Source organism: Bubalus bubalis, chromosome 11, assembly GCF_019923935.1.
Source record: "Bubalus bubalis isolate 160015118507 breed Murrah chromosome 11, NDDB_SH_1, whole genome shotgun sequence".
Taxonomy (NCBI): domain Eukaryota; kingdom Metazoa; phylum Chordata; class Mammalia; order Artiodactyla; family Bovidae; genus Bubalus; species Bubalus bubalis.
Window position 1 is genome coordinate 76039976 of NC_059167.1, and position 12846 is coordinate 76052821.

The following is a 12846-nucleotide window of genomic DNA, read 5'->3' on the forward strand; positions in this document are numbered from 1 at the left end:
GGAAACCTGGAATGCCTCAGTCCATAGGGTCACAAGGAATCAGACATGACTGAGAGACTGAACTCACTAACATTATTTAGCTCCTCACGTTAACTACGTCATCTATTCTAGTTAATGCAGTGACTCCCCTTTTGTGGGCTGCTTGTCTATTAACATGAAAATCCCAATGTGGTCAAGTAGTTGGCAAAGATTTGGTTGAGTGGAAATCATAGTGTATTTCTTAATAGTGTTGTTCTTCTGGCAATCAGAATCTTCAGTATAGCAAAGCCTGGAATTGCAGTGGCAAGAAGCAAAAAATTCATAAATAGGTCACTAAGAATGATGGAAAGAGGAACACTCTTATTTCTACTCTATACTTTTCAAAACTGTATATTAAAAGTTAACAACACAGTGTTACAATTAACTGTTAGTTCAGTGCATATAGGTTCCCTAGTGGCTCCTTGGTAAAAAAAAAAAAAAAAAAATCTACTTGCCAATGCAGGAGATATGGATTTGACCCCTAAGTTAGTAAGATCCCTTGGAGAAGGAAATGGCAACCCATTCCAGTATTCTTGCCTGGGAAATCCCATGGACAGAAGAGCCTCATGGGCTATAGTCCATGGGGTTGCTAAGAGTCAGATATGACTGAGCACTCAGCACTCAATGTATATATCATATCTTAGAGTTCATTGTTTCCAAGTAGGTATAATCATAATGCTAGACTCTTTTCTGAGCATTTAATTGTACATTTAATTGTTCTTTGAGCCTGGACTTGTTCAGGAAAGTTGATCTCATGGTCCTGTGTCTATTGCCACAATATTTTTCAGAGTAAAATGTGTTGCACAGGTAATCTTTGTAGAATCCTAAATTCATAAATCAGACCCTTTCTGAGGCCTTGGATAGTGATCTTGGAAGAAGAACTAAAAACACAGAGAGAAAATTCATATCTAGAGTAAAATTTCATTCCTGTAAAGATAAGTCACTACCACCTGTGGAGGAGGAGGTCTGATGTAATTTACTTGCCACTGATTGGCAATTTCTCAATATCAATCTCTTATACTTATAGGTAAAGTTTTAAGAGTAGTTGTAGTCAAAAAGCCTTAATGAAAGGGAATTCAATGCTTCAGGTGTATGTGGGTTGCTTAGTTGTGTCCAGCTCTTTGCAAACTCATAGACTACAGCCTTCCAGGGTCCTCTGTCCATGGAATTTTCCAGGCAAGAATACTGGAGTGGGTAGCCGTTCCCGTCTCCAGCAGATCTTCCCAACCCAAGGATAGAACCCGGGTATCCTGCATTCCAGGGAGATTCTTTACCATCTGATCCATAGCCCAAATTTCAGCTGATTCATGTCTCCATTATGTAAGTACTGAGGGGATACAGAACCAAAGTGGGCTAACAGATTATCCTTTCCCCAGACCTTAACTGCCTCCTCTATGGAGACTGGTGTATAATGGACATTGATGTAAGAACAGTGAATGATAGAAATTGTGATTTTTTAAATGGTGGGAAATCCTAGTCACATAGTCACTTAACTCATGGTCAGGAACTCAATTTGGAATAAGTCCCAAGAGGGTCCTATGATCTGCTTTTCAAACGGTGGGTGGTGCTCAGTTGCAGAGTACAGAATTTTCCTCCAGAATCCTTAGAGTTATCATTGCTGCTCATCTATTTGACCCTGTTAGTGAATCCCATAATGACCTTGTGTCTTGTGAATACTTCCATTTAATTGGAATTCATTGCCCATATGACCCAAATGGCAGGGAAGTTTACAAGAAAAAATGGAGCTGGTGGAGGAACCGCTTGAAAACTAACAATCCAATGATGTCACCAAACAAATGACTTGGAACAGTATTCACAATACTCTCCTGCAGTAGCAGGAGAGTGAACATAAAATGACAAAACAGAAAGTACACGTCACTATTCTTCCAATTTTGAAAAGGTGTTTTAAAACAGTGCATTGCCTTATTTATACACAGTAAAAATAATTCTGTTCGTTGTGGTATAAACAATAATTTTTCCACCTAAACAAGGCCCGATGTATTTACACTTTATAAAGTTAAAGATGTTGTACCATTGATATCACAGTCAGTAGCTCTTTATCTTAAAACAAATTTAAATTTTAAAAATTAAGGAGGAAAGGAAGTAAAAAAGGCAAGTAAACATAATAGAAGGAAGAATAGATGAAAATTACTAAGGTTTGTTGTATTTTTCATTATCACCATTAACCTTTACTTCAACTTAGTCAATACTTCCCACTGGTTAAAATGATTGGTTTTAACATGACAGTGATTCCATTTGTAAATATGTAGAGACACAGCTACAGTGTTAACAGTCCTGTGAATTTACTTTGTTTCCAGAAATACAATATTTCTTATGACTGCAGAACCTGGCCAGACTTCAAATAACGACTCTTCAGTTTTGACATAGCTGCCTTCATTTCTTTATTCCTTAGAGTATAGATAACAGGGTTTAAAATGGGAGTAAAGATAGTGTAGAACACTGCAAGGACTTTGTCAACTGAATAACTGCTGAAGGGCCACACATAGATGAAGATGCATGGTCCAAAGAAGAGTGTGACCACAGTGACATGAGCAGTCAGTGTGGAGCGGGCCTTGGCCATGCTAGCAGAGGAGTGGCTCCTAACTGTGATGAGTATCACAGTGTAGGAGAGAACCAACAGCAGGAAGGAACTCAAAGAAAGAAAGCCACTGTCTGCAACTATTAGTAGGCTGACAACGTAAGTGTCGATGCAGGCCAACTTAGTCACCAGAGGGAGGTCACAGAAAAAGCTATCCACTTGATTAGGCCCACAAAAAGGCAAGTTAACAGTAAATGCCAGCTGGCTAGTAGTATGGATGAAACCCACGCACCAGGAGATGAGTACAAGAATAATACATACACGGCGGCTCATGATTGTTGTGTAGTGAAGAGGTTTGCATATAGCAACATAACGATCATAAGCCATGGATACAAGAATCACCATCTCACTGCCAGTGAAAAGATGAACAAAAAAAATCTGGGCCAGACAAGCATCAAAAGAAATAGTCTTGTGTTCAACCAAAAAGTCTGCAATCATTTTGGGGGTAGCAAAGGAGGCAACACATATATCTATAAAAGAGAGGTTTGCAAGCAGAAAGTACATAGGGGTATGAAGGCGGGAATCTGAGGTCACAGTGAGGATGATGAGAAAATTGCCCAGCAGTATTGCTAGGTAGAGTAGTGAAAATATGAGAAACAGGAAAGGTTGGAGCTCCTGGGAATTAGAGAGTCCCAGCAACACAAATTCGGTCACCTGAGAATGATTTGTCTCATTCATTGACTTTGGAAAGGACTTCTCTTTAGTCACCTGAATGTGAGAGAAACAGATATAAATCAGTGAACTGAGCATGGGTTTGATTTCCCAGTTCGGCTTCATACCCTAGGATTCTAGTTTCTATTTATATTTGTATCTAAGTTTTCACATATCATCAAAGATCATATAGAGAGCATAACAACACTATTCAAGAAGGATGGAGGGGAGAGATGTTCAACCAACTGGCACCAATTACATAAATTTAATAAATGTAATAAACTAATTTAACAATGAAATTGAGTATCTGAAATTTTTTTGACATCACAGAAATCCAGTCTAAGAATCTACAGAGACTAAATCATTTTTCTGCAGTAAAGGGAGTAAATTCTTTTTAAACTGCTAACACAAAGGAAGATAATTTCACAGACTTAATATTGACCAAGACAGTTAGATACAAAGAGGTGTATACTGTGCTAACCTTTTAAAATAAAGTTCAAAAATAGATGAAACTAATCTCTAAGGTTTAAAAACTTCAATAATGATTATTCTTAAAGGGAAATTGGGGACAGAAAGGATAAGAAGGGCCTTCTGAACTGCTGGTGATGTTCTATTTCTTGATGTGGTTGATAGTTACATAGGAGTATTCACTTTGTGAAAAATTATCAAGATATGTACTTCTGCTCCATGTACTTTTGAGTGTATGTTATATATGGTCAAAAAATTAAACAGGAGAAGAAAAGATGGCATTACATTATGTGAGAGAGCTCATAGGAACTCATTGCCTTGAATAATTAAATCTTATTCCTTTCCCTATTGAGTTACAAATTATCCCAACTAAAACACAAAACCACAGCAAAACTTAAAAATCCAGAGTTTATTGTAAGTCTTCCTAGAGCTGTGATTCATCTCTTCATGTAGTTCTATCATAAGAAAGAATATACTATTAGCTCCTCCCAGCTATTCCCCAAAGATATTAAGCTTCTTTAAACTCAGCTATTGGTGTTAATAATGTAGACATATTATTGAATTATGATTGATATTTTATTTAATTTGTCAAGGCTTAAAATTATATTGCATAAGAGTAGTCAGTAAGAAATTTGTATCATAGGAAAATTCTTTTTTCTTTCCTATTCAGTTATTTTATATTCTATTTTATCAGAACTTTCTCCCTTTATGCTATTTTAACTTTAAAAAAACTTGGAGAAGTTGTGTGATTAAATGTAATGCAGCATATGATTTTGAAGAACCTTTCTCTGGATCTAAACTAGGTCTTGGGAAAGAGTATCTTTTACTGATTTCTACTCATCTGCAATTTTTAAATTTAATGTCTTCTTAGACTATAATTAAAAATTGCCTAGCATCCTTTGAGTTTCACTGGAAGGTTTACACATAAAGACAGGGTATATAGTGAATAATTTTAACCTCCAAGAACCAAGTTCAGGGACTCACCTGTATATTTCAAATCTCCAATTCTCTAGAAAATCTACCAAGGAATTAATTCACATTTTATCCCAGATTATATCAAAACATATGATCCCAGGCTGTTCGAAAAGCTAACAAGTAGAAGTTGAAGTCAGAACAGGTGGCCAGTAAAATTACACATGGAAACAACTTTATACTTAAGGAGCCACCACATTCTCTTCAGTGCCATTCTCCCCTCCTCATCATTTCTTGGGAGTTTTGTATTAGCAAGTCAACTCCAGGAACCCACCTTGATGTATCCTCCCTGGAAAACACCCTGACTCTTACACCCCTGACATGAATCCTGCACTGAATCCCCAGATACAGGGCAGGACTTAATATCTAACAAAACCAGCAAATAAGGGTTCATATCTGCCCTATCAGAAAAAGCAAAGTCTTAAGCACAGGGAGCTTCCAAGGGAGATCTTCTGGTGCTAGAACAGAAAGGGGCAGCAGGAGTCATTGTGAGTAGAGAAGACATGCTGGCATCTTTAGAATAAAATCTATTATGTGAGACAATCATCCTAAGAGTCACTTTCCCATTGAATCTTTTGCATACGTGTATTCTTCACTGTCGTTGGCTTGTTGGGGGTTCCCAGGAAAAGAAAGGATACTGCTTTCCAGATAGAATATTGGTAAAACTGATTCAATCAACATCTGAGCTTAGTACACAAGATCAAAGTAGTGAGCAAAAGAAACTAAATTAATTACTCTAAGTATAAATCCTTTACTTCTAATAAAGTTCATTCTTTTTTAGTTCATTTATTCTCTAAGCACATACTGTCCATTTTCCCCAAGGCTCTGTGCCATGAGCTGGTGATAGATCACTTAGGTTTATAACTTGCCTCCCTGAAGCTCATTTATTAATATTTATAATCCCTTTTTTCATTTAGAGAAGTTAATGAATCCTCATTTCCCTTCATTCCCTACAATATTCCTATTTAGAGGAATTGGACTGTTTTTTACATCAAATAAGTCTACTGTACTAGTGGAAATATAAAGCTGTTAGAAGAAAAACAGTTGTCATTGGGCAGCTATATGACCCTGAACATTCAGCCTTTCAGGGTTCATTATCCTCAAATATCAAATATTGAAAATGATGTTGCTCTCAAGGAGACACTGCAAATGTTTCTTAACCAATTACATCAGTGACACATCTTTAATCAATTGTAATGATTAAATATATGCAAATGTTCAGAATAATGTATTGTTTCAGACCAGAATAACTAATTATTACTATTTTCAGATTATTTCACTTGTGAAAGATGGTGTTATCTGTCTCATTTAAGAATGAGTTCCAATTAGTAGATGTGTTCATGTAGACAACAATTTTTCATTTCTTATAATAATTAAAGATAAATTAACATGCATAAAAGATTTACTAGGTGACCCTCAGTCCCTTTCTATATGAAATTCTATCAAATAATTATTTCTCTAATACTTCTATCTCAGAACTTAATACTGGTACATGAAGTGAAATAATTGAGTATAGTTTACAGAGACCACCAAACTCTACCAGTCAAAGATACATCTTTTAGAAGCTTTCCAACATTTCTGCTGCCTTTACCTTCTCCGTGTAAATCCAGATCAGAGATTTAACCAACTCTGTGGAGAGAAAGCTTGTGTGTCATCTTTAAAAGGATATTGACAAAATGCTTTCATTTACCTAAGATGAAGTGAAAAGTGTGGAGAAAGCTTATAATCTATAGCCATTAATTCATGGATCAAATTTAGTTGTTACTTATGCATCTTCTAAGAAAACAGACCTGGCCTTGAATAAATGAGTTATAAAGAAGTTTACTTTAAAATAAGTAGGAAATAGACTCAAGATGTTGTAGCCAGGATGAGCTGTTTAAGGGGACATTGACCTGGATGCTGTGTCCTAATGTAGATCTTAAGTAACTGGGGGAGTACTTGGAGCAGTCAGGAATCTAAAAGACAAAGCAATAGATAAAAAGGGAGAAATGCAAAAAAAAAAAAATGGTATTTTACAATTTTCCAAAGAATTTAGCACAAATGACTTTCAAAGATCTCCAGAAATTAAAACCAATTAAATGTCAATGAGCATACATGAAGAGAATTAGTTTTTAGTCTCCACTGAAGCTTTAAGTATAGAATTATTTACCCACATATTCTAGGAGAATGCTTTCTTTCAACTTAACCTCATCTGACAGGTGCAGAGAATAGATGAAATTTTTGAAGGATTCAAACACTGTTCTCAAGGGGAAGTTTTTAGTGAACTTAATCTACAATTTCATATAAACTTTGTTTTTAATTAGCAAGAATATTTTTAGGAAGCATCACCAATGATAGTGATTATTGTATGATTTTGGGTCTGTAAAAATATTGAAATATCAAGAATATAGTGTCATTTATCAGAACCATGTTTAGGGAATATTTAGGCTTTTTCTTCCCCTTATCTTACTTTCCCTTGATTCAAAGTGTAGGTAACTTTCCTCCTGCTTCTCAGAGGTATATAATTATCAAATACTTGAATCAAACATTTTGTGCAATAATGAATTTACCATGTAGTAAATTTATCATAGTAGTAGTAAGATTCTAAAATATAGTACTCATATATGACATATCTTCTTTTTTCACAAGTAGGGCATATATTCAGCAGGATATTTTGATTTTCATAATTTATTTATATTGGTATTTCTTTGTCATGAATCAACAAAAGCCATTCTAAATTATAAGCTTTAAAATAACCTGAAACCCAAATCAGCAGGTGATGTTCAATGATATCATGGACTATACAAGAAGTAGCCTGAGTCACTGAAATGTATGTTCTGATTCTACCTCTCACTAAATAACTGCAATTTTAGGCAATTTACCACTATGAAGGTACACCATTTCTTTTCAAAAGAAGATAAGAACTCTCCCTCCTAATCTTTATGATTCTATAATTCTCTGCCTTTTGAAAGCATAATCCCCAAAATGTGCTAGTTCCATTATAAAAATTATTACAAAATGTTGTATTAAAAGCATATTCAATCAAAAAAGTAAATCCATCCTGGTTTTAGCAAAGAAATACAGCTGTCTATTACTTTTCAGATATAGATATTTGGACAACAATAATAAGCAAAATGGACATAGAATAATCCAAGATTGAAAGAGTAGAGTATGATTGCTTCTCTTTGTTTTCTTTTCTTACTGAATTAGAAGGCTGAGGAAAAACAGCACTCTTCTAGTGCCTAGCCTCTAGGATAGCCTCTATTTTGTACCTCTAGGTACAAAAATATTTGTACCTACCAGGAAAAAAACAACATTCTTCAGGATCCACTGGATGGGTGCAAATGGACTGAACCCATGTCTTTATGGACTTCAGTCTTCACCATTTACGCTTTGAAGTATCACTGTCCTCAACACATAGATATGAGAAAAACCATCACAAGTGTGAGAAGCTAATTAGTGATTTGACGTCACTAGATTGTAGTGACCAGGAGACAGAGAATAATAAAAGGTAATAACAGAAATTACCTTCATTAGGGCTGACTGCATGAGAGCTTGTTTGCTCACAAGGATTACAGTACATCAACTTGAGGATTCACAAATGGACAAAGCAGGAGGACTCATGGAAATGCTTTGTCCTATTGGAGAAAATGCAACAAGGTGGAAAGAAGAGCAATGAATAGTTTTGTTAGCTAGTCCTTTCTGCTTCAGGAGAGTTTTAGAACAGGGCCATTGTGGGGTGTCAAAAATTGATGAGGAGCCATTTTTTGCCTCTGTGTACTACACAACAGTGGTATGTTAATAGCTGTAGGAGGCACCATCTTAGCATGTTAAAGCTCTAAAAGAGCCATGTGCTTGGTTTCAAGGTAAGGCAGGGGAAGATCTTTTATAATAGAAATATTGTATCATGCTGAATAGATTTTAGTAAAGAAACTTTAAGTAATTTCCAGAAATTTAAACTTTTTAGTTCAAGTTTTTAGGGAAACCAAAGCTAAGTGAAGCTATGATGTTCTCCTCCCCAGGGAGAAAGGACAAAATATAAAATGATGAATAAAGGAATTCCTTATTATAACATAGAATTTTGAAATTAGTGTGGACACTAAAGTCAACTAGTCCAACATCTTAAATTTATACATTGGTTGAAAGGGCTCTCAAAGAATTACTGTTTGATTTAGTTGATACTGACCAATACCACTTTCTAACCCCTGGCCTAACGTCCTTTCTTCTCTACCATGATGCCTCTTCCACAGTTTGGAACATGTTGATTTCATGATTAGAGCTAAACTGATTCTTCATCTCTTCCCAGACACATGCATCCAAAGCACTCCTAAATGTTTTTTTGACAAGTACTTCCTAGGACCCTTGATATCTATCCTTTCTACTATCCTTTTCCTGTAGATAATCTCCCAAAGTCTGTCATTTGGAATCATTTTCTCCTTAGGGTCTCCTGCTGGGTGATTAATATATTTAAGTAACTTTACACCTTTATAAGCAAGAGCCCTAAGTACACACCTCTAAAGTTCCAACATGTATCACAAGACACCTCTGAACCACAAATTTATCATCTCCAAAATGTCCAACTCTTTGTGACCCCATGGACTATACAGTCCATGGAATTTTCCAGGCCAGAATACTAGAGTGGGTAGCCTTTCCCTTCTCCAGGGGATCTTCCCAACCCAGGGATTGAATCCAGGTTTCCATTATTGCAGGCAGATTCTTTATCAGTTGAGCCACCAGGGAAGCCCAAGAATACTGGAGAGGCTAGCCTATCCTTTCTCCAGCAGACCTTCCCCACTCAGGAATCAAACCAGGATCTGCTGCATTGCAGGTGGATTCTTTACCATCTGAGCTAAAAGGGAAGCCCCCCCCCCTACATTTTCCCTAAATATACCTTTACTATAATACCAATACTGCTAATGTTATCCTTATCATTCTAGGAAACATTCAGGCTCAAATCATCAATATGAGTGATATCTACTTCTCTAATATTCTTATATTTAATTCCTAAATATCATTTATTTTGATGGATGGGATCACCCTGTTTATATAGTATTTTTTTTTAATGCCAAAGTTCTCTAAACATGAATCATGAACCGTTCCCCTGGTTGTTACATGTAATTTTCAAACTTCATTTTTAGTAGAAGCATCCTCCTCCAATTTGTAGATTTAATAAATTAATTATTCCCACACTGTAGAAAATTTAAAGTCTTTTTCTTAATTTAATGTGTGCTTTAAAATAAATTTAGAAGAAATAGGGGCACTCTCCGTCCCCTCTCTGATGTCTTTGTCAGATCCTTTCTCTGTCCCTTTTCTTACTTTAATAAAACTCTGCTACACAAAAGCTCTTGGGTGAGCAAGCCTGGTCCCTGGGCCCGATGTTAAATCTTCTTTGGAGATCACGAATCTGACATCGTTCACGGTAAGCTAGCATCTTGGCAGTTGTCCGGGATCTTCAGGACAAGGTAAAAACACTCAGAGCTCTAGTCTCTCTGCTTTCTCAGTCTGCACGTTTTCTGCTTTACTTTATTAACTCTATGGTGTGCTTGTGTGAATGAATGATGCACCCTCATCACATGTTAAGCAAGTGATGAGCCCTGTTCTGTGATTCCGTGGTGCCTTGTAATGACTGAAAGCAGTCCCCAAAAGGGGAACTTTGTCGGGGGTTTATATCAACCTGTCAGTGCCAAGAGACACCCAATGTCCCTGCAAGGGGAGCATCCAGAAGTGGCCAAAGCATGTGGACTGAACTTTCCTTTCTCAGTCAACTTTTCCTGGTCTTTGACCATTTCGTAATTGCATGGGGAATTAGAACTACTAACCTAATCTGTCAGATCACAGACTTTCAAGGGACTTGTGATCCATGCTGTTACTCTGTACTTTTACTTAGACCCCAAGTATGGAAGCGCCTAGCTTTGCTAGGACCCGAAAGTTACTAGGAGCATGTATGGAGCGAGGTGGAAGTCTAGCTCCAGAAATGTTTCTCAGGCTAGAGGTTACTCTCTTGGCTGCCTGCCTCAGGGGCCAGTGGCCTGAAAGTGAGTCTTTGTCATGGCTGTGCCTCCTATCTATATGGATAGAAGCACTGCTGATGACCATGAGGTTTCTGAGGACACAGATCGGAAATTGCAGGATCTGTTCAGATTGAAAGTACAGTGGGCTTCTTCCTTTGGTAGTGCTAGCTCTTAGTGGAACAAAGAAGGCTCTCAGGTGGCGTTTGTCTCAACTCCTTAGATATTCTTTTGTGGAATCTGTGGGAATGAACTGGAAGGATTGGCCCTAATAGCTTGAGGACAAAAATCTCTTTTTCCTCGCTGGCCAACCCTCCACCACCTCTTTTGCTATCACATAGACTTGCATGGTGACACTCGGAAGGGACATCTTGGTGGTTGTTCATCCCTTTATGACTCACCATTTCTACTGTGGTTAGGACTGTACTCAGGCACACATAAGATGCATGCTTCCCCTAGTAGCCCTAGCTTGGGAAACATTCCAAAAAGCTACTCTGCTCCACCCCAGGTAGCATCAGAGAAAAGGGCAAATCAAATGAAGGTCTTGGTGGTAGGAAACTAAATCAATCTGGGATACCATCAGGTCTACCCCTGGTGCATCTCCACAGTACCTAGGTGGTAGAACCAGGTAAGAACTGGTAAGAATAAGATGCCTGCATCGGTAAGGGACAGACTAAGTCTGACCAGGGAAGGGACGCTTTGGTGGAAAGTCTGTCTACACCCCCATCTAGAGCAGGGAGGGACGTCTCCAGTGGAAAGAAGCCATGGCTGTGGATGCCTCTTTTTTCTCTCTTACAGATGGGAGCTAGCAGTTCCAGAACCACTCCTTCAAAGTGTATTTTAAAAAACAAGCTGTGACAAGTTTGATTCCCAGAATTTAAAAAGACATGTCTGATCTTCTTCTGTGATACTGAATGGCCACAGTATCCTTTGGAAGATGGGGAATGCTGACCTACTGAAGGATCTCAATTATTACTGTTTTACAACTAGACTGGTTCTGTAGAAAATAAGGGAAATTGGTAGAAGTGACATATGTGTTGCTCTTCATCTCTCTGAGAGACATGCCAGATTTATGTCTTAAAGGTGCAGATTTGCATGTGAAACCTTCAGCTCCCTCCTGTTCTTTTACTTTACCCCTTTATCTGGGGCTCCCAACTGAACAGGCTGAGAATCAAGGCACCCTTCTAGGAAAGGTTGCCTTAGTCTCAGTAGAATTTCAAACAGTCGCAATTGCGGTCGAGACTATTTAGAGGATCCAAAAAGTACATAGAAGTCTTTACAGAACTAACTTTACTTTATGACCTTACTTGGAGAGATGTAATGTATGTCTTGGGATAGACACTGACTCCTGACTGATTGATTTGAAGGATGCTTTCTAGAGTTAAACCTTTTTTAGATTATCCTCTACCTATGACTTTAAGACAATTGAGAAGATTCTTGGGTATTACAGGCTATGGCCACATGTGGATTCCAGGTTATGAGGAACTTGCCTGGCCTTTATATAAACTTATAACTGAGACTCAGCAGGCTCAAACTGACAAGCTGGTTTGGTCTCTAGTTACTTCAAATTGCTCTCTTGCAGGCCCCAACTTTGAGCTTGCCCACAGGATCAGAGTTTAGTTTGTTTGTTACTGAAAATAAAGGCTATGGCCACACTATTTAAGGGTAATTCTTGCTATTGTTTTACTAATTCCTAAAGCTCATAAGTTTACTAATGGGCAAAATCTTACTGTATTGACTTCTCATGATGTAAGTGGGATCTCAAACTCTAAAGTTCAGAGCAACAATGCTCCACCTTTAAAGCTGCTGTAATTCAAGGGGTGTCGAAAGCGCTAGGAATAGAATATCACTTACACTGTTCCTAGAGACCCCAATCTTCAGAAAAAGTTGAAAAAGCTAATGACACTATTAAGAGGCATCTGTGTAAGCTAACTCAGGAAACACAAGACAATTGGTTTAAAGTTCTACCCATAGCTTTAATGAGGACTTGAACTGCTGCTAAGAAGAAGGTACTATCTCTATGACAGACTGTTTTAATGCACAGATATTGTCATAGATCCTGAGGCATTAAAATTAACTATGTGACTCAGCTTTTAGCTTTTCAACAGACATTACCAGGAGGTTAACTTCTGACCCAGGCTTTGAGTCAAA

The 12846-nt window shown here is 37.5% G+C and overlaps 1 protein-coding gene across 1 annotated transcript; it reads right to left on the reverse strand.

Moving 5' to 3' along the window:
* Positions 1-848: 848 nt before the first annotated feature.
* On the reverse strand, positions 849-3295 carry LOC102395274 (olfactory receptor 4K15). The gene is made up of 2 exons (XM_025296530.3): positions 2389-3295; positions 849-886 (listed from the first exon to the last, which is right to left on the reverse strand). Exons 1-2 carry the CDS (start codon positions 3293-3295, stop codon positions 849-851), a joined length of 945 nt encoding a protein of 314 aa, XP_025152315.2.
* Between the last annotated feature and the right edge of the window lie 9551 nt (positions 3296-12846).

Excerpts from the sequence above, each read along its gene's own strand:
- LOC102395274 (XM_025296530.3), bottom strand. The coding sequence starts at position 3,295 with ATGAATGAGACAAATCATTCTCAGGTGACCGAATTTGTGTTGCTGGGA. Across the intron at positions 887-2,388 it reads AGCTATGTCAAAACTGAAGA|ATCACTATCCAAGGCCTCAG; the intron begins GTCGTTATTTGA and ends TCTTCTTCCAAG.